Source organism: Hoplias malabaricus, chromosome 10 (assembly GCF_029633855.1).
Source record: "Hoplias malabaricus isolate fHopMal1 chromosome 10, fHopMal1.hap1, whole genome shotgun sequence".
In the NCBI taxonomy this organism is placed as follows: domain Eukaryota; kingdom Metazoa; phylum Chordata; class Actinopteri; order Characiformes; family Erythrinidae; genus Hoplias; species Hoplias malabaricus.
Window position 1 is genome coordinate 20,892,630 of NC_089809.1, and position 26,038 is coordinate 20,918,667.

The window sequence follows — 26,038 nt, forward strand, 5'->3', positions numbered from 1 at the left end:
TTTGGAACTGTGACCTTTCTCCAAGACAGAACCTGCAGAAATTTGAACTGGAGAAGCTCTTAACAAATCCTCCTATTGAATGAACTCCGAGGTTGTCTGCAATGACACAAAAAAAGTACCTTTGACCTGTTTGCTTAAAGATGATATATAAATTCTTTCTTCTTCTAGGCTCAGAAGATCTTTAAGTAGTGGCTCTAACATTGCATCATATCCAAATCACTTTATATCATCAGTCTTGCAGAGAATGGATAAGTAGATTGAAGTGAGTGAAGACTGGAGCATAGATGGCACATTCACTAAAACCCAATACTCAGCAGTGATTTTGTTTTTTTCTGGATGTTCCAAGTGGATTACAGATTTCAAATTCATCCAGAGTAGTAACTCTATTGTGACATTCAATCCATCATGGTTTAACATCTCCACACAGCAACCATAGCTGAAAAGGCTGCTGAGGACAAAGTATATAGGCTGAAACAAAGTAGGCAAGTTAAGCCAGGTCAGATACCTAGCCAAACAAAGCAGCTTGAACATTTAATGGAGTTTCAGTGGTATCTCTTGCTTTAACTCAAATGCAAAAAAGCTGGGAAAGAAAAATCTTGCCATGTGCACATGATCACACTTGAACATGATCACAGGTTTGTAGATAGTAGAGTGGAATGGTGCCAGTGTTTCAAGCTTCTTTTTTATTTAATCTACTATAGTCAGACTTGCCAAAGTTACACACCACACTCTGTGAAAGGTGTTCACAGTCCTTGTTCACAGTCCTTGTACTCCATAGATCCAAAACACAGCTAATTCCATCTCTTTACTCTTTTCTGAGTAAATCAACTACATCACCAGTTCATCTGAGAGCCGAGGTGGAAAGAGCTATTTTATCTGCAAGTGCGAATGCACTTGAAGTGAAGCAATATATTGAAGGCCAGAAAGCTGAGATGAGGGCAAACGCAATAGTTTGAATTACAAACAGTTAATGCTTGAAAAACATTTGGGAAGATGTGTTCCATCGTCTGTGTGTTCAGTTTGTGGTATGGAATCAAGTCCTTTATTATTAGGCCTTTCTCAGAAACTGGTTTATCCTCACTGCAATTCAAATATGGAATCTGTTGCATTTGTTTTGTAACTGCAATAGTTTGAATGAACTTGTTAATGTAGCTAAACTTGAAAGGAAGGCCTCAGCTGTTTAAAATCTTAGGGACATCACAACCTGCTGGTCACAAAGTTTAGCAAATTTTAAATTTTGTTCCTCTTAAACCAGTATATTTTATACATATGTCAGAAACAGTGTTCACTGATAGATATTGTGATAGTCATCCTGTAACCACAAAAACATTAAATCAGGCTTTTACATTATTACATCAATAAGAAATCAAGCCTTCTATCTGCAGGTCAAATAAAATATAACTATACTGCACCTAATGTGTAATTCTGCCTTTATAGAAAGCTACCTTGGTTGAAGACAAAAAAAAACTGCAGTGAGGAAATGCTTTATGTAGGTCTTCCAGTGGAATAGATACCAGACGGAACTGTTTTACCTATTTCAAATAATCTTTATTCATTTTTCATAGATAAATGTTTGTGTAGCAAAATGACAGTGGGAATGTGAGCAGTGGAGCTCAAAATACAGTCCAGGCTTTTGGGCTTCCTCTGCAGATGTAGTCAATTTGCAGTGAGAGCAAATAAAACGATGTTGTGTCTTCAAGGACACACATGAGCCAGACCTACACATCTCTCTCAGAGCCGTGTATTCACTGTATTAAAAGAGGTTTAATGAGAGCAGAGATGAAAAGATATTGTTTTCACAAGGCTAAGGTCAACATAGCACCCACACCTACAGTAACTGGCTACAGAACTGTGTTCAGAACTCTCCCTGACTGCGTAGAGAAATACTGCTGGATTGGTTCTTCCTACTTAAAAATGGAAGGCTTTTCCTTTCAGGCTGTAACTCTTTTCTAAGGTACAAATTGATCAGCCATATATAATAGTTTTTTGGATAAACATTGTTTGTACATTATTTTTCCAATTTATCAGCTACATTTGGTGCACTTTATAGTTTACAGTTACAGTTACTCTGCAACCTAGAGAGAGCCCCAGAAGTAAAAAAATCTAAATCTTACAAAGTGTTCTTTTAAGGCAAAGTGCAAACCAGGCAAAAGATGTTGGTTTAGCAGCTGCATCTATGTAGTAATATTGTAATATGTAATATTACCTAGTAATTTTGCTAAGATTACCTTTATCATACAAATTCAAAATGTTCAGTACACCAAAAAGCCAAAATAAAGCTCAGGTTTATTAACATTTATTGTGGCTCTTACTTTCTGCAGTTTTTAGTTGTGGAAATAGTAGGAGTTGAAGCCATAGAAAAAGTGTTTTCTCCCAGAGTGCTGGTTGTCCCGTAGGTCCATGCTGGTTCCATGCAGGTTCTCACGGAATTTCCGGTGTGCTTCTGATTGGCTGAAAGAATCCTGTAGTTCCAGAAGTGCAGACTGGGAACGGAATAGTCCAGTCCCATCAGATGTTCTACTGGTTCTTCCTCCATATCTGAAAGGAGCACTGTAGGATCGGGGCTGGATGCAAGAAAAAGTGTCAGAAAGCCTTTTCTCCCTCTCTTCCTCATTCTCTGACCGTTTAACTGATTGATGCGATCCCATAAACCTATCAGTCCTGTTAACACTTGGTGATCGTTGCAGACAAAGCTCAAAAGGGTTCTTTGCTGCCATGTTCGCCTGCGCTCTGCTGTTGGACAAATCTCTCTGGACTTGGTTTTCCTTCTCTTGAAGTCCAGGCTGAAAGATATTTTGTGTGAGAAAGAATTCCAGATTGGTCTTTTCTGTCTGGTGTTGTGTCTTTGCAGATTTACTGATGATTGTTTGTGGTTCAGTTGCCCCATGCTCAGATAACTTAACCCCACACACACACTTTCTTTCTAGACTAGACTCTTTGCGCTCATTGTCTTTGAAAAACTCAGCACTTGCATTTTGTAGTACAGAATTCTTGTAAAGAACATAGTCCTGAGTAGATATATTTTCAGCAGCATCTTCAAGGGCTCCAGGACATGGTGCTGAGACCTGGTCCCAGACAGGAGTGGGGAGGGATGGTGAAGGTGAAGGATAGCTGCTCTCCAGAGGACGTCTGTTCTGCAGTAACCTGGCCTTGCGTCCCTCCAGTGGCCGAGGGGACATGAAGACAGGGTAAGATCGCTCCCTCTGAAAAACACACAAATGCTGTACAGGTATTTACAAAGGCATGCATGTCAATGAACACAAAGGGGGAGCAAATGGGAGGAAAAGGCCTCAAATCTTGAAAAAACTCCTGTCAGACCTGGCTGAAGACAACTGGTGGGTGCCATGATCTCCACCTAAACACTAAAGGGTAGATAGTAACTGTGTGCTTCTTACCAGATTTGCTGTGTTAGGGTTCATCTCTCCTGTAATTAGGCTGATTGTCTTCTCGTTGAAGCCATCCAGTTTTATTGGGTTAGTAGGCCCAGTGCCTGGGAAGAAGCCCCAATTCAACTTTTGTACAGGCATTTATATAGTACATAATTAGCCAAGAAATAATACACAAACATGGCTATTTATTCACTCTCCTTATTCACTTTAGGGAGATGAGACTCCTCATGGATCAAGATTATATGGCTTTGCTCTCCAAATTCTTACATCTAAGAGCCATTTTCATGTCACTCCATGATGATTTTCTACACTACTTTTTGGATCCCCAATATTGGGCCTGTCCCAGAATCCACACATGCTGTGGTTTTGCTTAATGCAAGAATGACATGGCTGTAATGGTTAGCTGATATAATCAACAGTCTGTTATAAAAATGATCCAACTCAAAATTTATTTTCAACACGTTAAATCCCTTTGTTCATAAGCACCCTTTATTCAGGGCTTACACATTCCTTACAATTCTTATCACACATTCCACAAAATGAACTAGTATTCACAACCAATCCGGATTGGATTGCATTCATGTAATCTTTAATCATTTACTAATCAACTATTCAAAACATAATAGACAGGTTGACTACCAAAATAACTGTCGATTTTATCTGTAAATTTCAAAAATGCAAACTACTATTTTGTAAAAAAAAATGTGGTAGGCCCACTATAAAGTAGTATGAATACTTAAAATGTAACATGAACACATAAAAATATAGTATACATACATAAATGTATAAGCAAGCATACTTAAAATGTAGAATGCATACTTAAAATATAGCAAGCAAACTTAAAAATATAGTATACAAATTTAAAAGTAGCATATTTAAATATTACTACACACTATTTAAAATGTATTGGGGTTCATAACTGAAACTGAGTATGCACATTTCAGTTACGCACAAGTAGTATGCATATTTAAAAATAGTATGCAAACTTAATATGTAGTATGCACATTTCAAAGTAGTATGCATATTTAAAAATAGTATACAAATTTAAAATTAGCATATTTAAATATTACTACGCACTATTTAAAATCTATTGGGGTTCCTAACTGAAACTAAGTATGCACATTTCAGTTACGCACAAGTAGTATGCATATTTAAAAACAGTATGCAAACTTAATATGAAGTATGCACATTTCAAAGTAGTATGCATATTTAAAAATAGTAGTATGCATAGTCCCGCCTTAGCTCCACCGTCTCATTGTGCCTCCTTTGTGCTCCTGCACCCTTGTTAGTTGTCCCAGGTGTTCCTTCTCTGTGGTGTCTAAGTTCCCTTGTTTCTCTGTTTGGTTGTTGGACATTTTCCCTTGGTATATCTTTCTGTAACCCTCTCTTTTGTCTGGTTGTACCTTTGTTCTACCTCTCTGTGTCTGTCTAAGTTGTTTCTACCATTTTGATTTCCCTTTGTGCCTGTTTGGTCTGTCTGTTTTTTTTTCTCTGTCCTCAAGTCTGTTCATTCCTGTTTGTACCTTTGTTTTATTGTTATACCTGTCTGTATCTCTCCCTAGCTTGTTAAAATTGTTGCATACCTTCCTCTAGTCTGTTTGTGTGTGTGTGTCTCTCTCTAGTCTGTTAGTGTATCTTTCGAGTCTGTTGGTATCTTCCCTGTACCTTTTTAGGTTTGTCTGTATCACTCTCTAGTCTGTTTGCACCGTAGTGTCTCTGTTCAAGTGTCTCTGTCTGAGTATCCTTGTCTAGGTATCTTCTGTCTAGGTATCATCCATGTCTAGGTCTCTATATCTGAGTGTCTTCTGTCTGAGTATCCTCTGTCTCAGTGTCTTTGATTATGTTGATTTGTTATAATAAATATGATGTGTTATATCGTTTGCGTCCACCTCAGTCAGTCCACCCAGTCGTGACAATTAGTACTATAGTAGTACTAAAATTGTATTTATAATAAATTTTTAGTATGCATACTTAGCTCGGGGACTTTGTAAATGTCCCAAAATGTAAACTTTCTATGGAATTAATAGGAAATATTGGCTCATTTAAAAGAACCATATCATACACTATCATCAATATACTTACTTTTTTTTTTATGTCATCAGCAGACATGTAGTCATAACAATACAAATAATATTGATGACAGAGTTAGTTGCAGGCAGAACTTTATACATGCTTAATTCTTTCATTGAACAATCAAAAGTTCAATCAAAAGAATGTGACTCCTACACCCCACACCTACCCCCTCAAAAAAGTGCCATTCAAAATGTAAAACAAAGCAGACTTCCTTCTTTAAAAAAAGCTTCCTGGCCTGTGCATGCTTTACATTTTTTTAATAGTTTCAGGCTTCCTCCTGAACCCCTGAATTCTCTATGTTCAAATAAATAATTAAGTATTAATCCTTTGTAACAGAAACGCCCGTTGAGGCAAATAATATAGGTAGCTAGCACTGGTGACTAACCTCTAGCTAGCCTGCTAGCCTTGGAAAACTAGTCTCTTAAATGAAATTGCTCATTAAGCTTCTCTGATTTACCAGATAACAAGTAACTGTGAGATTATACCTTGATTTAATAGTTGCTTAAATGTTCCAGTGCTATTGTTACTGTCAATAAAAATATGAACCTTGTCAAAACTTGCCTGACTTAGGTAGTCCTTTGGTCCAAATGTGTGCTTTCAGTAGTGTTGAATGTCAGGTCTCTAGAAATCATCTGGACATACGCTGTGCATGTGATGAAGGAATGAACAGTGGGTGTGTGGTCTTAATAACCCTTCAGTTTGTAATGTGCCATGTGCCTGGGATTGAGGAGCAGCTTTGCCATTCAACTGTTTTGATATTGTATCTAATTACTTTAGCCAAGGTTATGCTTCAGTATATTTTTTACCAACTATATGTAAGTTTCTCACCTTTACCTTTGAATAGTCCCATTTTATTCCTATTAATTCCCATGGTAAATTTCCCAACTTTGAAAATTCCTAGAAATTTGCAACCCTATATGCATACTATTTTTTTAAAGTATGTATACTACAATTTTATTATGCATGTTATTTTTAATTGTGCATACTACATTTTAGGTATGCCTAATACTATGTTCAAGTATGCATACTACAATTTTAATTATGTAGTATGCATACTTATAATATACTATGTGCAGTATACTATTATACTATTTGTAACATGTCTACTTAAAATGTAGTGTGCACAATTATAAAGCAGTATGCATACTTAAAATATTAATATGCACACTTAAAGTACTTAAAGTATGTTTGCCAATTTTTAGGAGTGCATACTATATTTTAAAGTGTTCTTGCTACTTTTAAGCATGTGTATTATAAGTATGCATTCTACTATTTAAGAGTACAAAATACTATTTTTAGGTATGCATACTATACTTTTAAATATACAGATCCAGAATAAAGGCAAAGATCAAAGCAGAAAAACATGAGGTGGACATAAATACAATAATCCAAGAGAGAATATGCAAGCTGGGATTAAAAAAAAAAGAAAACAAAACAAACAAAAAATAAATAAATAATGACAGGAGTATCCTGTTTAGCACTGCTGAAATATTTCAAACATCCTTCACATAGAATGCTTTGAGTATGAGGGTTTTGAAAAATGAGGGTAAACAAGAGACAGGACAGTCTCTGGTGAAGTAGACCTCTGGTGGCCTGCTTGGGAATTGAGGGTGTTCGAGGTGGCCTTCTAGTGGGCCAGCTGGAAATTGCATGTCAATATACTTAGTCTTCAGTGGTGTCTTTGTGAAAGTTTGGCATGTGTTTATTGTGTGATTAGTGCATTCTTGGGCACCATGTTTTTAAATATTGGAGAAATGCTACAATAACTGGATTGCACATGAACTCCAAAATACAAAGCATAGACTTTGGGAAAGATCTTCTGCTCAACACTCCTCTCCCACCCCTTGTTATTATGTCAGCATGTTTTGTTTGTAACCCCTACTTATGTCATTAATCTCCCCATCTACCATGCATGCCATTGTGTTTCACAGTTATACCATATTCAGATATGCTTTGACGTTATTCTTGTGTAATGTATCAGGTTTAGAGAGAGCTGTTGATTTGTATTTTACCTGAAAATTGCAATTGATATGAAGTGAGCCAATGTGTTTTTTCCAGGTTCTGCAACATATTGGCAGTGCCTTGAGACAGTGTGCTCTTGCAGTCTCGCAGAGTCATATTTGGGCATTTAGTCTTTAGAGCTTTGGGGTAAAACACCTGTGTATGGTCTTGTACTGGCTTGGTGTGCTGAAGGACAGAAAAAGAGGAAAGGAGTCATTATTTTCTGGACAGTTTTATGTCTGAGAAATCAGACTGTACAAAAGCATAAGATATTAATATCTTACATTCTGGAAACCATTTTCCCCAAGCCAAGTTGTCACATTTCTTTTGGTTTCCAGGGGAACTTCTAGTAGTTCATGACGGTAAGGTGCACCTGCAACCCAAGCAACATTATTCAATAAGAGAGAAATATGCACTGTAAATAAATTAATAAATGTGCACTGTAAATAAATGCAGCTAAACTATATATATATATATATATATATATATATATATATAAATAAATAAAATAAAGTAATATATACAAAATAAATAAACAAAATATCGGCATATATATCCAAACATTCACATAGACCTCTTTTTCATGTATAAGACACACTCACCTTTGCTTTTTTTGATTAGCGTGACCTGTGGTGTACTGGCAGCCCGTATACCTGTATGTGGATCATCAGGGCAGTGGTAAGAGGGGAACATGGCACAGCGGGAGATGTGGGACTTGTATGGGTGTTCTTTCTGAGTGGATACATTTATTTGTTTAGCACTGTGGGAACATACACATAGGTTAAGCCTAATTCTCACTTGGAAGAAGTTAATTTTCTTCTTTCCCCACTTGGTCACAGGCAGCAGTAGAAGTGAAAGACAAGATTTTTGGCAGTAAGCATGCTCACTAACACATAACACTGTAAAACTATTTTTTATTTCTTATATTCTTACCCAATGCTGATATCAGTTGGTTTGGGGATTCTAGAGAGAAAAAGATAAAAACACTCTGGTCAACTTATAAGTGATACCTAAATTCATTTTTCATTTAGTCACACCTACCGTATCAAGCACAACTACCATATTCTACATTACACTACATTAAGGTACACACATTGCTTACATTGGGTCTAAAAGTTAGCCTTAAGCAGCATCATGTGAGACATTGTTTAAATTTAAATTAGTTACCTCTGGTGGTAGATCATTCAGCGTGATGGCACCCAAGCTCTGGAATTCTTTACCACAATGTCTTCGTCTCTGCTCTTAATTTTCTGCCTTTAAATCCCAGCTAAAAACCTACCTCTTCTCTCAGTACTTCTGCACTCTACAGGCATAAGTGTCTTCCCCTTTTTTTTTTTTTTTAATCTTCTCCTCTTTGTGTAAAGCGACCTTGGGTATTAGAAAGGCACTATAGAAATCTAACATATTATAATTATTGTTATTAATATTATTATTATTATGCTTACTGCCTTCTCTGAAGTGATAGAGCAACATTCAGTTCTTTATGTATAAGAATGTCATCCAACCAACCATGGTCCTGTGGTCAAAAAAATAATTGAAGAAGGGCTAGAGAATGAGTAACCAATATGTACAGGGAAAGATCGGCTTTAGCTTCTAACTACATACCTACAGAGTAGGCAAAGGTAAACGTGTCTCAGAATGGCCAGTAAATGTAATTGAACTACGTCGTTAAACATTTCAGTAAATACAGAGCTTAAAAATTATGTTTTGGTGAAATGTGTAAATTAGCTCACAACTCGTCATTCATGCGAACATCACTCTTCTTCATTGGTGTTATGTCATAGTATTGCACTATGCTGACAGACCTGGGAACACATGAAGAGCATGGTGAACATTTGTGGGAATTCTGATACAAATGTGTGTAACTAAATGGATGATATGCTTCAATGTTAGCTTATTTTTAGTGTACTGTTGAGGTGGAGAACAATGGAAGATATATTTTGAAATTGCATAACTACGTTTCCAAACTTATCTTCAGTGAATTCAGTGTAATCAGGTGCTTTTTGTTGTTGAGAGTATAAGGCTGCTCACTCAGGTAATACAGCTCCGCCATAGCTAAAGTGCTGATGTCCTTTCAGGACTGCTGGTATTCCTCCTCTGTGAATATTTGATGCCATCTTACGGGTGCTGTTTCCTTTTAGGACCTCTGCTAGGTAAAACAGAATTGAGTGTTCCAATTTTATTAGTTTTTCACTTACAGTGTGTGATGTGTAATGTTTACATTTTGAATGTAATTTTGAAGTTGCACTTCAAAATCTCAGTACCACCTTGAAATAATGGTTCAGAAAACAAGCTAATTTACACAATTTTCCTCTTCTGCCCAAATGTAGCAGATAAGCAAAATTATTTTTGGTGTTTGAGAATAGGCTTTTAATTCAGCACTGAAGATATTGTACGCTAATGTAGCTAACAATTAATAAATGCTTAAGTTTATTATAATTATTGCATTATTCAAAAAAGATTCTTTAGTAATAACACTTTTGCCTCAAACTGTGTTGAGTAGTTGTATGTTTGATTTGGTTTCTGACACTTCGTGACAGTCATTTAAAAGTTCACAAAGTATGTTGCATTGCTAATAGTTTAGCATTTTGAACTTTAACTGAACCACCCTGCTACATAATACTGACATTACTGCACTGTAAACATGTGAGAGCACATATTTTCAGAAGTTGTCATGACACGTTTTCTTCAGGTTATTACATGTACCTTATTTTATTACTTGACATAAATTTGACAGCATGTTCCATACCTATCTATGGCATGAATACCAATGTTTTGCAGCAAGGTCTAAATACACCTTCAAAGCTACATGGCCTTGGACATCCAGTGCAGATTAAAAACCACACAAAGCATATCAGACCTTATCAAAACTGAATAAGAAGTTAATGTACCATTTTAAGCACTATGTATGACTGCTGCAGGATTCACAAGTATTGCGTAGCACTGCTTACTCACCTTGGGTAACTTCTTGACTCTTACCTCCATAGATACGGTAAAGATTCTGGTTTCAGTTCAGTTAGTAATCCAGTAGGCTGAGGCTTGACCTATTTTTTCCAGGTCTGTTAACCCTTTCCTTCAGGCAGTGTACTGGAGAAAGAACAGGTAGGTATCCAGGCTAAGTGGATGTTTGAATATATACTCTTGTCATAGTCAGTCTGGATGAAACTTTCCTTCTGATTCTTTTCCTTCTGACTCAGGACACACAGGCTCTTGTCCCATAGTCATGACAACGATCTTACAAACAGCAATAGGAAACCTAAGAGTGACACCTAATCCAGGTCTCAAAACAATCACTATGGAAGCACATCTGAATAATTACTGTTTTGTTTTTTAAAAAGGATTTAGAAGCCATAATATCAAAGGGTAATTAGATCTGTACTGCTGATAGCTCAACAGTTAATCACACCATGAAATCCCATAAGACATTAACTCCTTTGTAACTGGTAGCATAATGTAAAGATTGTCTTCAAACATATTGTGTAGTCACTTTCATAAATTTAACTTGAACTAACAAGGGCTTGAAATCATAAATTGTATTTTTGAAATATAATGTAATAAATCAGTTTTCCCCAGAGGGACAATCACAGCTCACAATGCAAAGTGTGCTGTCAGTGAGGCTTCACTCTTCAGTGCATACAGTGAATGGCGGCACTGGAACCAGATACGGCTATCTGTAATATTCAGGACACAGGAGACTGGCATGGGCCACCGAGTCCAGCTCTCCTGTTACATTTGTGCATGGAATGCAGTATTCTATCAGACTGTGGCCTGTAAGACACTTTTTAAAATCTGAAATTATTATTTCCCAAGAGTAACACAACATTCTTTTGTTCAGTTATTACACAGATTGCCAACTCGGTAATCATAGTTAATACTAAAGAATGTTTGTGCTACGTTTGTGAAGAGTTTCCAAATAAAAATCTATTGGTTTTTAAATTAGCCAGCCTTGCTAAAGAGCTATGTATGTGCTAGCCTGCTCTGCTGTTTTTCAGTTGTTTTTAGCTCTCTCTCTCCATTGCTCGTAAAGACTGTGGTGTTTGAAGAACTAGCATTATTACACTCTGATATTTCTGATATTTCTATTTGCTCTTTTCAGACACACCCATTAGTGTATCATATAATGCAGGCCAGAGGACGACCTTTCAGGGCTATCTGGATTCTGTGTCTTAAATAGAACGACAGAGCTCCATTCTTCTCATTCATGGTGAAAAAAAAAAACATACACAGAAAACACCTCAGCTGTATCACATGACTCATTCAGACACACCCACAACTCTACCATACACTCCAGGCCAGACGACAATATTTGGTGGCCAACTGGATTCTGTGTCTTAAATAGAACGACAGAGCTCTATTCTCTTCATTCGTGGTGACTAAAATATATATAAATTAATAAATAAATAACACCTCGGCAGTATCACATGACCCATTCAGGCACACCCAAAAATCTACCATCCAAATCAGAGGGCAAAAGACACAACACTATTCAAGCTTTCTGGAAGAAAATGGATAGAACACTAGTCATGAGGTAGGAAATTCTGGAATCTGTATCATTATCTGTAAGCGCTTATCCAGTTCAGGGTTGCGGTGGGTCCAGAGCCTACCTGGAATCATTGGGCGCAAGGTGGGGATACACCCTGGAGGGGGCGCCAGTCCTTCACAGGGCATCACACACTTACACATTCACACACACACTCACACCTACGGACACCAATCTATCTACCAACATGTGTTTTTGGACTGTGGGAGGAAACTGGAGCACCCAGAGGAACTCCACGCCGACACGGGGAGAACACACCAAACATAGGAAATTCTATGTCATTAAATTTGCATGTCAGCCAACCTGTCTCATCCTTGCCTAGTTTTCTGCCAGCTCCGGGCCAGAGTGCGTCACTGGCCCTGTGTGGAGCAGAAGGGGTCACAAGGAGGAATGAGGTGTTTCTTCTGAAAAAGATTGGAGTCTAACTGACAAGCTCTGCTTTTGGGAAATTGTTGAAAAGAGGTGTCTGCGTTGTGGGACTAGTTTTCTCTATTGTTGTTGAATTTTCCTAAGTGTGAAAGGTTTATTTCCATCATCATCGAGAACCCTAGTTGCTTTCCCGAAGCCTAAGGCCCCCTGAGCGAGCCAATCTCAGGCGTAATGGGGCGAAGCCTGAGCCTGAGGCAGCCACTGGGGGGTACCCTGAAGCCCAGGGCTTGCTGTAAGGCAGAGCCTGAGGTGGTTTCTGGGGGTTCCCTGACCTGGTGGAAATAATATTTCCTAAAAAATAAATAAATAAAAACAGAATCATCACCTGAGCTGAATCACATGACCCATTCAGACACACCCATAACTCTACCATCCACTAGAGGTGGGTGATACAGGGCCAGTATCACAGATATTGATACCGATACCGCTAGTCTTCACCATGTGCAGGTGCCGAAGCAAAAGACAGGAGGGGGCGAACAGAATTTGTACCACAATTCTGCACGCACGGATATCTCAAGCGAGCAAGAAGGTCAGGCCAGACATCGCGCGTAGGACAGGAGAGCAAGATGTGTAGGTTGTAGTGTGCATTCAAGAAACCTTCTTGCTCGCTCAAAAATATCTGCATGCGCTCAGAAACCTTCTTGCTTGCTCGAAATATCCGCGCACGTGTGCAGAATGGTGGCACAAAACTATTGACATACACCCACAGACTTTAGCGGGAGAGAAAAAAGCTCGAGTATAGATCTTTTTCCACGAGTATTGATCAATGCCAATACCAGCGTTGGTATCGATATTTGAATCGATCCGCCCACCTCTATTATACACTCCAGGCCAGAGGGCGCTCCCTGTTGACCATGTGGATTCTGTGTTGTAAATAGAATCACAAAGCTCAGTTCTCCTCATTCATGTTGACTAAAATAATAACAAAAATTAATAATAAATAAATAAACACCTCAGCAGTATAACATGACTCATTTGAACAAACCCATAACTCAACCATACGTTCCAGGCCAGAGGGTGGTCTCTGGTGGCCATCTGAATTCCATGTCTTAAATAGAACCACAGAGCTCTTAAAAAAACAGACTTAAAAAAAAAAACCCAGCTGTTTAACCTGACCAATTCAGAAGCACCTAAAACTCCACTATTCACTGTGTCTTAAATAGAACCACATAGCTCTATTCTCCTCATTCATGGTGACCAAAAATAAATAAATAAATAAACACCTCAGCAGTATCATGATTCATTCAGACACACCCATAACTCTACCATCCACTCCAGTACAGAGAGCGCTCTCTGGATTCTGTGTCTTAAATACAACCACAGATCTCTATTCCCCTTGTTCATGGTGACTTAAAAAAAAAAAAAAACAAATACCAACATACCCCAGCTGTATTACATGACACATTCGGACACACTCATAACTCTATCATCCACTCCAGGCAAGAGAGCAACCTCTGGTGGTCATCTGGATTCTGTGTCTTAAATTGAACCACATAGCTCTAGTCTCCTGATTCATGCTATGATTCAAATAAATAAATAAATAAATAAATGCATGTCTCAGCAGTACCATGACTCATTGACTCATTCAGAAAACATCCATAAGTCTCCCATCCACTCAAGGTCAAAGGGCGACCTCTAGTGGCCATCTGGATCTGTGTCTTTAGTACAAGCTCACAGCTCTACTCTCCTCATTCATGGTGACTAAAAAAAGCACCTCAGCAGTATTACATGACTCATTCAAACACACTCATAACTCTACCATACACTTCAGGAAAAAGAGCAACAAATTAGGTGTTTTTTCTGTTTTGGGCAAGCATACTGTTCCCTAGTAGAAAGACTAAAAGAAAAAAATGTTTTTTCTACAAATATGGAACACCACGCCAGAATCTAACTGATGATCTCAGCTTTTGGCAAATGGTTGAAAAGAGGTGTCTGCGCTCTCTGTTGTGGGATTAGTTTTCTCTATCGTGATATAATTTTATTAAATATGAAGGCTTTTTTTCCCTTTACCATCAAAAATAACCCTAGTTGCTTCCACGAAGCCCAAGGCCCTGAGTTAGCTGAGGCAAGCCGAGCAATGCCAGTCTCTCGCACTGCGGAGCAGAGCCTCTGGCATCCACTGGGGGTTCCCTAAAGCCCAATGCTCCCAAACAGAGCCAAAGGCTTTGACTCCCTTCCACAGCTAGAGTTGGAGAAAATCATCTACTCGTCAAATTGTATGACCTTCACACCTGATGCAATACCAACAAAACTATTTAAAGAAGTTCTTCATAATCAATCCTCCTTTAACAATCATAAATGTGATCCCTAGACTTGGTCACATACCCCTAGCCTAGCATTTAATAAACTAGCAGTTATTAAACCCCGCATCAAGAAACCAAATCTTGATCCTAGTGTTCTATCCAATTACAGACCTATCTCTAACCTTCCTTTCATACGTAAGATCTTAGAAAAAGTTGTGGCCCAACAACTTTGCTTATACTTGTGTGGCCTTGCTTAGTGTTTAGATAAGTTTGAGCTCGACTATGCCACCTAGGGAGTTTCACCCTAGGAAATAACCCTAAGTACTTCTCAAAAGCACACAGGTAAGTTCAGAAAGGAACTGAGACACGACATTGAGTTCAGCATACAAAGTCTTTTACTCAATATCAGTTGCCATATAATTATGATAACTTTATAAAAAAAGTAATTATAAAAAAATTACAGTGGAGTTTTACCCATACACACCTAAAAATAACCCAACCAAATTTACTGGCTATATTGGTTAACCATATGATCTCAACATTTACATATACTTCAACTGGTTTCGAAGCAGACGCTCTCTCTATACAACCCCCCCACACACAGATTAACAAAAAGAAACCTCATAGGGCAGTGACTCCACACACAGCAGATCAAGTGCCCAAGAAGAAGAAAGAAATCTCCCGAGAGGATAACCAGTCAACCCAAAAGGGCACTCATGCACCAGGTTGCTCTGCAAGAACAGGTAAAATAAACAATTAATGTATAACAGGCAGATCACATGACTGAGAGGACTGCAATACCTACAGCCCGTAGCCCAAACACTAATACACAAACAAACACAATCCAAAATAATAACCAAATGAAGGGTTAATTCAACATACAAAGAAAAACAAAGGAACTCAATAACAAAACAAATAAGAAAAACCACAAGGGCTCTTAATTACCAATAATCAAAAAAAGAGAAACCACAAGATAAAACAAAATATAAAAATGGTGATTGTGAATTACTGAATTCCTTTGTTCATTGGGACAGTGTTCCATCACATGCTGAGCTCACCAGTCAGTAATGGATGGCTTTTGATGTGGCACAACTAACAACTTGCCAGGGAGTGATACCCCTGTTCTTCATAATGCTGTGCTGGGCGATTTATTCTGCATTACATCTTTAATTGGGATTCTCATGAGGCTTTGTCAGAAGCCTCTACAAAAAGCTGAGGCTCATCACAGACCCCAAACTTTAGTTCAGAAGCCAATTACCCTGCTTTGCCTCAGTGGAGGTGTGGAGCTCAGCAGCATCTTGGAGCGATCTCTTTCTCCTGGCTTCTGGTTAATACACCACCATGGAGCAAATTTCATTTGCCCAGTGGAGCTCAGTTAAGCTGCTTCAGGATATCACACATAATGCCTCTCTTTTGCATCACAGACATAGCTTCAAGACTAGAGCATGGAGCCTCATTACACTAATGAAGGGCATTTTAGGAGTGTATCAGTTCAAAATTTCATGCTTATATCTAGAGTAAATAGTTTTTCTTAAAAAACGATTTTTGATATATTTCTTGAAATACTGTGTACATTCTGATAGCAATCTGTAAAATAAAATGTTTTTTTTTTTCATAAAGATCACAGTATTGCAAAAATTAAATCCAATCATTTCTTTCGGACTGAACTAAATTAATGAACATCTTACGAGGTGGAAGATGTATAAACTCACTACAAGGAGTTGGGACACAGTCCACAGGGAATTTAAAGCAGCCTGTTCAGAATTTTGTCTGAACGGTATATGTTTCAACAATGTCTACATGCTACATAGACCTTTTTTTTACTATAAATATTATTTATTGTTTACACTTGCACATTTTCAAAAATCTTTGTCCATGAGGGCTAAACAATGACTGTGATTTTAATTGCAATTGCTTTCTATAATTTAAGGTTCAGGTCTGTTTTTATAAACAAAAAAGACCAAGGTGATCTGGCTTTTTTGAGCATTGAAAGTGAAGAGCCGGCACTTGGCTCCTCTGTTCTACCTATGCGTTCTGCGTTCCTAAGTCAGTTTGAGCCCATGTCATTGTTGGATCTTACTGATATAATTCTGTATATGAGACCAACCACTTGCTCCCTGGATGCCTTCCCTACACAGCTTCTTAGGGATGCGCTGTCTTCAGTTGGTCCAAGTATATTATCCATAATAAACAGCAGTCTCACTAATGGTGTCGTGCCTTCTTGTTTTAAACATGCAGTTGTTCAGCCTCTTTTAAAAAAAAACTCTGGCCTAAATCCATCAGTCCTTATTAATTTTAGACCAATCTCTAAGCTACATTTCTTGACAAAAGTCTTGGAGAAGGTGGTGTAGTGGAGTATGGACCGGATAACGAGATGAAAAGTCAAATGAAGAAATGAAAAGTTTTGAATTAAAACTTTTTCATTCTGACCAGGACCTTCTGTCTGCGACCGAATTAACATTCCACAAACCGCGGGGGGGCAAAGACCCTGCAGCCCCCACACACACGCACGCACATAAGATCTGAACATCAAAAGACGGACCAGGACACCTGGCCCCGACACCCCTTCCTCCCTTCGGAAATTTAAAGATAACAAACTTTATGATGCTCTTAAGGAACAGAACATCAAACAAGGAGGGGAGTTATACTGCCCCCCTGCTTACGACAGGGGCGCCTAAGGGTCTCTCCTTATCGCTTGCAGGGAACAACAAATGGTTAACAGGAGTGACCTCGGTTTGAACTCCCGTTGACTCATCCACACCGAACCACCGGCATGGACCAACAGCGACCCCAGGTGGACGTTTGCGAAATCACGTCTCGCCGAAGGCCGTCTAAATACATGATGGACTTAATAAAATTTTAATAAGTATGTCTATGCAATATGTATAAATGTCACTCTCTGTGTCCTCAGATGAACGTCCACCTTCTAATGAAATGATGTGTATAACTGTTTTTATCATGAAAGGAAGTTTCTGTCTCTGATTAGAAAAACGAATTAATACTAGAATTAATACTTCTAAAAACGATATTGTGAATGGGACGTAAACACAACGCACCCAAGATGAAATCTTATTTAAATGTTTGATATTAATAATCCAGGACGCTCATTGTTGTATATTACTAACATGTATAAGAAATTTCAATACGCGAAATTTCTATTCCTTCTCCGTGAATCTCTGATTCAAACTCCCCCTCTTCTCTCTTTCGGAAGAGTCACGTGAGCCTCGGACTTGACCCAATCGAAGAAAGGACACCTCCCAATAGGGCGTGACCGCGCTGGCTTTGAAAAGAAGTTCAGCTCGGCACATCAGTACACAGTTCGCAACAGGAAAAAGTGGAGAGAACAGTTCAGAGTTCGCAGTTCAGAGAGCAGTTCGCCCGTGCAGTGCAGCAGTTCAGCAGTTCAGCTCAGAAGATCGGAAGCTCAACTCAGCTCAACTCGCTTTTTCTCTGTGACTCTTAACTTCGTTTCCGCTCTGAACGCCTGCACACGTTCTCTTTGTTTATTTCTTCAAGTCCCAACCTCTCCCAGCGAGACGCTTTCTCCTCTTCACGCCAACGAACGAAGACTTTTGAAGAAACCTCACTAAGCTCCCAGGAGACGTCTTGAGTTAGCTAGTGTGAGAGAAATTTACGAATACGTCGAGTGATTTGAATATCTTCTTTTCTTTTAATTGTGTTTTTGTTTTATTGCTCATCTAAGTGTGATCTCACGAGTGATCAAAGTAGGTGAAACTTATTCGTGGCCAGAATAAGATATCACCCTTTTTGATTAGTTGATAGCGGATATATTAGCGTTATAAGCTGACTTCTAAGGGCATTACTTCTAGAGAACCGAGCAACGAGACGAGCTAACACTCTGAAGGAGCCACTCCACTCCGGTGAGAAACCAGCCACGCCTGCAATTCTCCGAAAAGGGGAACTCTCGATCGACGCCGCCCCGCCTGAGGCCGAGAGCTTCTAACTCAACCGGGAGGGAATCTCCTTCACAAGCGGGCCTGTCTTTCACGACGTGGGAACGACGAGAAACAACCCCAGAACACGGAGGTTAAAACAGCAGGACACGACGGCTCGGTGAAACGGCAAATGAGTAAGCTAGCTCAATTCTCACATTTTCCAGAAGCTGATGCCTGATTAAGTCCCTTTATAATTTATACGTAATAGAACCTCAATTAGCAACATTTTATTCACAAGTCACAGTGCCTAGCTTATCTTTAAAGTCAAATCGGTTTCCCCTGCGTTGATGCCGTGAGATTACAAGGTTATGCTATGTTAATTAAATATCCTCTTTCCTCTTATTAATAAACTTTCATTATTGGAAATCAGTGTATACAGTTTGTTCATTAAAATTTCTGAAAATCCTGAAGAACTCACTTAGCTTGACTATTATTCATTCTCAAACTAATTAGTAACGTTTTAATTGTTTAAGCCAATCATAAACTTTAATTGCTATCATTAGCCAAATAATCAGTAATTATAAGAGTTTGAATAAGGTCAACGCTATAAACACAATATATAAATATATATATATATTAAATATATATTCACATAGGTATCACGGTGTATGATTAAAAAAAAAAAAAAATAAAAAAAACCAACATACACTACAGTGGTCTTTCATCAATGTTCTTCTTTTTTAGACAAACATAATATCTTAGACACGTTTCAGTCAGGTTTTAGAGCACACCACTGTACTGAGTCTGCTCTTCTTAAAGTATTAAATGACATACTTTTAGCCATTGATTCAGGAAAGTGTGTTGATTTAGTTCTCCTGGACCACTTCTCCTGGAAGTGCAGCCTTTGACACAATTGATCACACCATCCTTTTAGATAGCTTGTTGTGTAGTGTTGGCATCCAGGATTTTGCATTGAAGTGGTTTGCCTCCTACTTGGAAAATTGAACTTCTTCTGTTAAGATAGGACAGTCTTCCTCTTCATCTCCTGCATCTATTACTTGTGGCGTACCTCAGGGCTCTATCTTGGGACCCATCCTTTTTTCTTTGTACAAGCTCCCTCTTGGGTCAATTTTTTTTAAATATAATATTTCATATCATTGTTATGTGGATGACACATGGTTTTATCTTCTGCTGAAATCAGGAGAGAATTGTTCACTAAAACTCATGTTGGATTGCTTGAGGGACGTGGAGTGCTGTATGTCCAAGAACTTTCTCAAACTGAACCAAGACAAGACAGATGTGATCATATTTGGAAATTCCCACTTGAGTCCAACCTGGGGCATCTGTCATCTAATGTATACAGCCAAGTAAAAAAAAATCTTGGTTTCATCTTTGACACTGATCTTACATTTGAAAAGCAAATAAGCACTGTTGTGAGAGGTAGTTTCTTTCAACTCCGTCATATAGATAACTTAAGGGAATACTGTCTTTTAAAGGCCTGGAAACAATTATTCATGCTTTTATCTCCTCCCGTATTGACTATTGTAATTCTCTGTACCTGGGCATATCTCATTTGAGTCTGTTACGATTGCAACTGGTCCAAAATGCAGCTGCAAGGCTTTTGGGGAGAGAATTACCCGTGTGTTGGCGTCGTTGCACTGGCTACCAGTGAAATACAGAGATGAATTAAAAGTGTTACTGTTTGTCTTACTGTTTGTTCTCCCTGGCCTGGCTCCAAAATATATTTTGGATCTTCTTTGTCTTCGATCTACCCCACATGCCCTACGTTCCTCTAACCAACTGCTTTTAGACACCCCTCGTTCTCGGTTGAGGTTCAAAGGAGATCGGGCATTTGCTGTAGCCGCTCCAAGACTTACGAACAGTCTCCCACTCTTCATAAAGCAATCCCCTACAATGTTTTGTCCTGGTTTTCCCCATAGCTTCACCATAGCCCCGCCTTGTAATTAGTGTCCACACTTGTGTCTCATTTGTTGCCCTGATCTCTCGTTTTCCCTCATAGATAATCCTTGTCTGGGCTCTTGTTTATAAGCCCCTTGTTTCTGTGCTGTCACTGGTGGACATTATTGCTCCGTACATATCTGGTCTCTGGTCTGTTTGTACATATCTTGTCTTTGGTCTGTTTGTATATATCTGGTCTGGTCCGCTTGTACTTATCTGTTCTTGGGTCTGTCTGTACTTGTTCTTCTGTTTAGTCCATGTGTTCTAAGTTCTTAGTTCAGTGTGTATTCTCCCGTAGTTACCACTGTCCCAGTCCCCAGGTCTTTGTATATATATTCTGTTTGTTAAGTCTTAGTTCTGTTTGTTTAGTCCTTGTTCAGTGTTTAATTCCCTTGCTTAGTTTCTTAGTCATGTGTTTAGCCCTGTTCTCTGTATGTTTTGTTTATCTTATTTATCTAGTCTTCACTGTTTTTACTTTTTTTAAGAGTTTCTGTTAGTCTTGCATGGTTCTTTGGTTTTCTTTTGTTTCAATAAATTCTGTGTTATTGCATTTGTGTCCGCCTCCATCAGTCCACCCACCGTTACACTGGGCAACTGTAAAATGAAGGCTGTAATTAAAATTGTCACTTTTGCAATTTGAAAATTGCATTCTTTAAAATTGCAATTTCAAAATTAAAACTATTAATCTGTGAGTTTTATATGGAAAAGCTTCCTGCCATAGCACTGTGTGTGTTGCATATGCAGAAGATGAAATGCAGCACTATTCCATTTTCATGAGGTCTTTTTTGTATGTGCTTTTGTAATAATTCTGGGTGATTTTATCATCAGTCTTGTGGGCTTTTCTCTCTCTCTCTCTCTCTCTCTCTCTCTCTCTCTCTCTCTCTCTCTCTTTGACAGATTATGAGTATGACTTTTTCAGTTCATTAGCACATTCTGGAGCTCCTAACAATGTACACGTAAGCTAAGTCAGATTTAAGAAGCTTGCTCAAGGATTCTGACTGGTATTGAATGGTGTCCCTGCCAAATCTGGGAATCACATACCAGTCTGTCATAGGGACAGAAGGGGTGTTACACACTTCTAATTTAGCTGTTTTATTTTAAATAGATATTAGTCCCTGTCAATTGATTTTTAGTAGGCTAGACATCACAGAAAATATGTGGCCATCATTTCAGCAAATTGTTACGAAACTTCTCTCTGCATGATCTTAAGTGGAATATTATTAAAATATTAAAAATGCTGTCATCTTCTGGATAATTCCTAGACTATAATCTCTAGATACTGAAAATTAGGGAGCTGGAGAGTGTGTTTGCCTGTCAATCAACACAGAGTAAAAAGCTTTGCCTTCCAGAATAAAGTGAATATTTTAAATATTTTTCAGACTGAAACAGCACAGAGGCAAATCCACAGAGAGCACAGAGGAGGCTTGAAATAAATCTAAGGAATACACAATGGTTTATTCAGGAGAAATGTGAGTTTGTGCAGCTTTCTGTGAGAGTTTACAACTAAAGAGAGAAGATAACGTTAATGCCAAGGCCAGTCAAATGGCGAAGAGCACTGCTAAATGAAACACAATGATATAGCGTTCGTATATGATGGTACATGCTATTGCTTTTCACAAGTAAATTCAGCCTTGGCAGGACAGTGTGCAGATACTGATTTCTTCATTTTTTCATGACAAACTGCCACAGGTTAAACATTCTATTGTAAAGCATACTGCCATTTCACTCTGGAGCAGTGGAATAGCTTTCTCTAGAGGGACATCTGGAGGTGTGTGCTGAAGGAATCTAGAATTGGTGGAGGCCTGGCATTGTACCAACTGAGTAGGGGTGAAATAATGAATCAGGATGTGAAACTGGAATTAGGAATTCTTAATGTTGCAGCATTACTGACATTCTAGACTACTCGAAACACCATATCCTAAAATACCATTGCTACTTTCATAGCTATCACATGGGGCATCTGAGAAAACATCTGCAATATCACAGCAACCACCAAGCTACACATTAGCAACAACATAACACCCACTTAACATCACCTCAGCAACCAACATTCCATCCTAATATACGATAACTGCCATAGTAACCATCTGGGATACCAGAGCAACCATAAGAAACACCTTGGCAACACCATAGCAACAGCAGTATTGACATTCCAGAGACCTGTATACTTCTAATTTGTGTCAAAATTGAGGGAATATTGTGTGATGTTTGGTTTATTCTTGAAAATGTTAGAGTGAATTTAACTGAAAATCTCCAGGAACACAACCGAGTGTCATGTACAACAAAACAACATTAAAAGAGTTAATTTATCTGTCCTGGCAAAATACATCAAAGCATTGGAGAATGTACCGTATACTTTTTCATCATGAATGTTATAGCGGAGTCAGTGATAATTAATTATTATTTTATAAATAATTAATTATTTAATCCATTTTGCTAAGCTCCATGTTTGGGAGCCATTAAGTAATATGTAGTGTCTTTACCTGTCCAATTTTAGCTTGGACAAGTAGGTCATCATGTTGGATGACTATACATATAATATAGCAGAATTAGCTAAAATTAAATATCATTAATGAATTATTATGCTCATTGACCCGCTGTAGGTTCTTGGCTCCGAAATTGAATCTGACCTAAAAGTAATAATTCCGTACAAGAAATGTGCACACACAAACAAATAACCAATGATTGGTTTTATCACACAACTGGTTTATTAATTGTAATATCAAATAATTAATATTGATTAATTAATAATGAATTATACATTCATATAATGAAATGGATTACAGCGATACATGAAGGAGCAGGGAGATTAATACATGAGGGAATTTCTCTGTGATAATTACCCTAAATTCTAAAAAGGCTATAGTTTGTCCCAGCAAAGGTTCAGCACCAACCTCCTGAGCTATGAAACAAATGAATCCATGTGACCTTACGTATCCCTTGAGAGTAGTGGAGATGGCTTGCAGGATGGCACTGACGAGCAGGGCTTTCCAGAGCATTGTAGGCACAGGCCTTGTAGCATTGCAGCAGCAGCCGTTCCTCTTCTCCCATTTGGCTTTGGTCAGAGACACGGTGACCACTCCATCTGAGCTGGTGGCGTGCTGAACGTCTTTGTGGGGATTCTCCGTTATTGCTGATCTGCCCCCTTGTGAGAGACACGTCCATGCAGGTCTCTCCTGGCCCTTTGCTCAGAAGATCATTCTGAGGGAGCATGTGTTCTTCTTCTTCATCGCTGATCCTGAAGCTCTTGGCATCACTTTGAGGGTCAGAGGTCTGAGGTCTCCTTCATGCTCTGGGCATGGCATTGAGCTTTGCTGGATTTAAACTATAGCTTTCATTAACTACAGCTTTTTCTACTAGAACTAAAAATAAAACTTAAGGTTGGAATTTCTGGGCTGTCTTAGCTGAACTTCTGGGCTGAAAGCAGATTCACCCTTCTCCTTCATTCCACCCCTCCTCTTTCCTTCCCGTTCTACATTTTCTTTCGCTGCTCAGGGTTTGCTCTGTCTGGACCCTGCTTGAGGAGCCCAAGACTGTTTGAGAGAGCCATAAAAGAATCTGCATTCTCTCTGGAAGAGAGTGGAGTCTGTTAAAGACTGAGAAGACTCCTTCTTGAAAGTTCTGTGAGTTCTCTCACCAGTTCTCCCTCCTGTCTTAACTTAGAAATCTGCCACTGGTTTTAAACAGATTTAAACAGATTCAGGAAACCCAATGCCTGATTGGTCTGACCAAACCTGACCAAACCTGAGGCCTGAATGGTCCTCGGGGATTGAGAATTGGAGCATCTCTTGCTCCTTAACACTTAACACTGAAAGTGTTATATTATTAATTTAACACTAATATTGTTGATTTAACACTGGTGAATTTGGTGTGTAGACTTTAATTATTACAGTCTCAAAAGTCAAATTTCTTATTAAAAATTAATACACATTCATCATACCACAATACAAAATTTATTATTTATTCATGTCTGATTAATGATATTATTATTCAGCATACATTCACAAGATAATAAATGGTCCTTCGGTGAATGTAAATTGAGTGTATGTAAATTACCTGTAATAATAATGGTTATACACTAGATTTGATCATGTTGCATTTAAGAGCACAAATTACTTTGCTGGAGGTGCTGAAGACCTCAGTGAGGAAATATATAATATCTTTTGCTATATCATTTTCTGTCCATTTTACACACACACACACACACACACACACACACACAGATACTCAAAGACTGCATAGCAGCACATGTCCTAATTTAGTAGTTCACACTCACTAAGACCCAGAGAGCAAGGTCACCCTGCAGAAACAAGCTTATTAGAAAGAAAAGGGATTCGTTACTGCTCCCTCTCAGCAGAATTAATCAGAACTTGAAGCATGCATATTCAATCAAGCCATGTTAAGGAGAAACACGGGCATTAAAGGCAGTGATTGGACGGACCATGACTGGCTTGGCTTCACTTCTCTTTCATCTTTATCTGGGTCAGCAGACCTTGTGCAGGGATCTGCTTTGAGGCAGGTGCTAGAGAAACAGCACACCTGATACCCCTACAAACCACACACACTGTTTATAAGAAATTACCATTCCACCGATTAATATTCTACAGATTAACATTTTACAGATTACCATTTTAGAGATTAATATATTTTACTACCATTCTATTGATTAATATCGTACTGATTACTCATTCTACTGATTACACTATGGGCAGCACGGTGACAAAACAGTTAGTATTGCTGTCACACAGGTCCAGGGTCATGGGGTTGTGGGTTCAAATTGCATGGGATAGGTGGAGAGGCTATGCAAAAATGTTCATACACTCTCTGAAAATCTCACTGTGGTGGTATCTCCAGGCAGCATGTGGGCACAACAGGTGGTGTCACTGTCACACAGCTCCGCGGTCATGGGTTCGTGGGTTCCATTATTTCCTTGAGTCACAGTCTGTGATCTGTTGTCTGTTCTTCCTTTACCTGCATGGGTTTCCTTCCACTGTCCAAAAACACATGTTGGTATATGAGTGTGTGACCTTAGCACCCACCATAGCACCCATTTAGCCACACTCTAGAAACCATTTGAGACACCTTATCAACCACCTAGAATACAACTGCAAATACCATAGCAACCACATAGGACACAAGTGACAAATGTGTAACACCGCACAGCACCTACAATATTATAGCAACCACCTATTATAAACAGGTTCACCGCAGTGACCACGTAGCAACAGCCTTAGCAACACCTGTATTTTCGGCGTCCTGCTCGATTGATGAACGTGGACGGAGGATTGATTGTGAAATGCGAATAGGAAACAAGTGAGTGTTGTGTGTGTGTGTGTGTGTGTGTGTGTGTGTGTGTGTGAGAGAGAGAGAGAGAGAGAGAGAGAGTTTGCTCTCCAATGCAGCAGTTCAGCGAGGCGTGCGTACAAGGCCACTAAACACTTGCACTGTTTATTCTTCCAGTGGAATTTAGGGCAAACCGCCGGTTGTTTGTATTTGTATTTCTCCACA

General features: G+C 38.7%; 1 protein-coding gene across 1 annotated transcript; it reads right to left on the bottom strand.

Annotated features, from left to right (window-relative positions):
• Positions 1-2,324: 2,324 nt before the first annotated feature.
• Positions 2,325-9,516, bottom strand: LOC136708018 (sperm-associated microtubule inner protein 4). The gene is made up of 8 exons (XM_066682278.1): positions 9,422-9,516; positions 9,197-9,268; positions 8,397-8,426; positions 8,066-8,223; positions 7,748-7,836; positions 7,475-7,649; positions 3,396-3,490; positions 2,325-3,203 (listed from the first exon to the last, which is right to left on the bottom strand). The coding sequence occupies exons 1-8, from the start codon at positions 9,514-9,516 to the stop codon at positions 2,325-2,327; spliced, it is 1,593 nt and encodes a 530-aa protein (XP_066538375.1).
• Positions 9,517-26,038: the final 16,522 nt, after the last annotated feature.

Coding starts and splice junctions, on each gene's coding strand:
- LOC136708018 (XM_066682278.1), bottom strand. CDS start 9,516: ATGGCGGAGCTGTATTACCTGAGTGAGCAGCCTTATACTCTCAACAAC. Junction 7,837..8,065: donor GCTAATCAAAAAAAGCAAAG/GTGAGTGTGTCT, acceptor CTTGGGTTGCAG/GTGCACCTTACCGTCATGAA. Junction 3,204..3,395: donor ACCCTAACACAGCAAATCTG/GTAAGAAGCACA, acceptor TGTGTTTTTCAG/AGGGAGCGATCTTACCCTGT.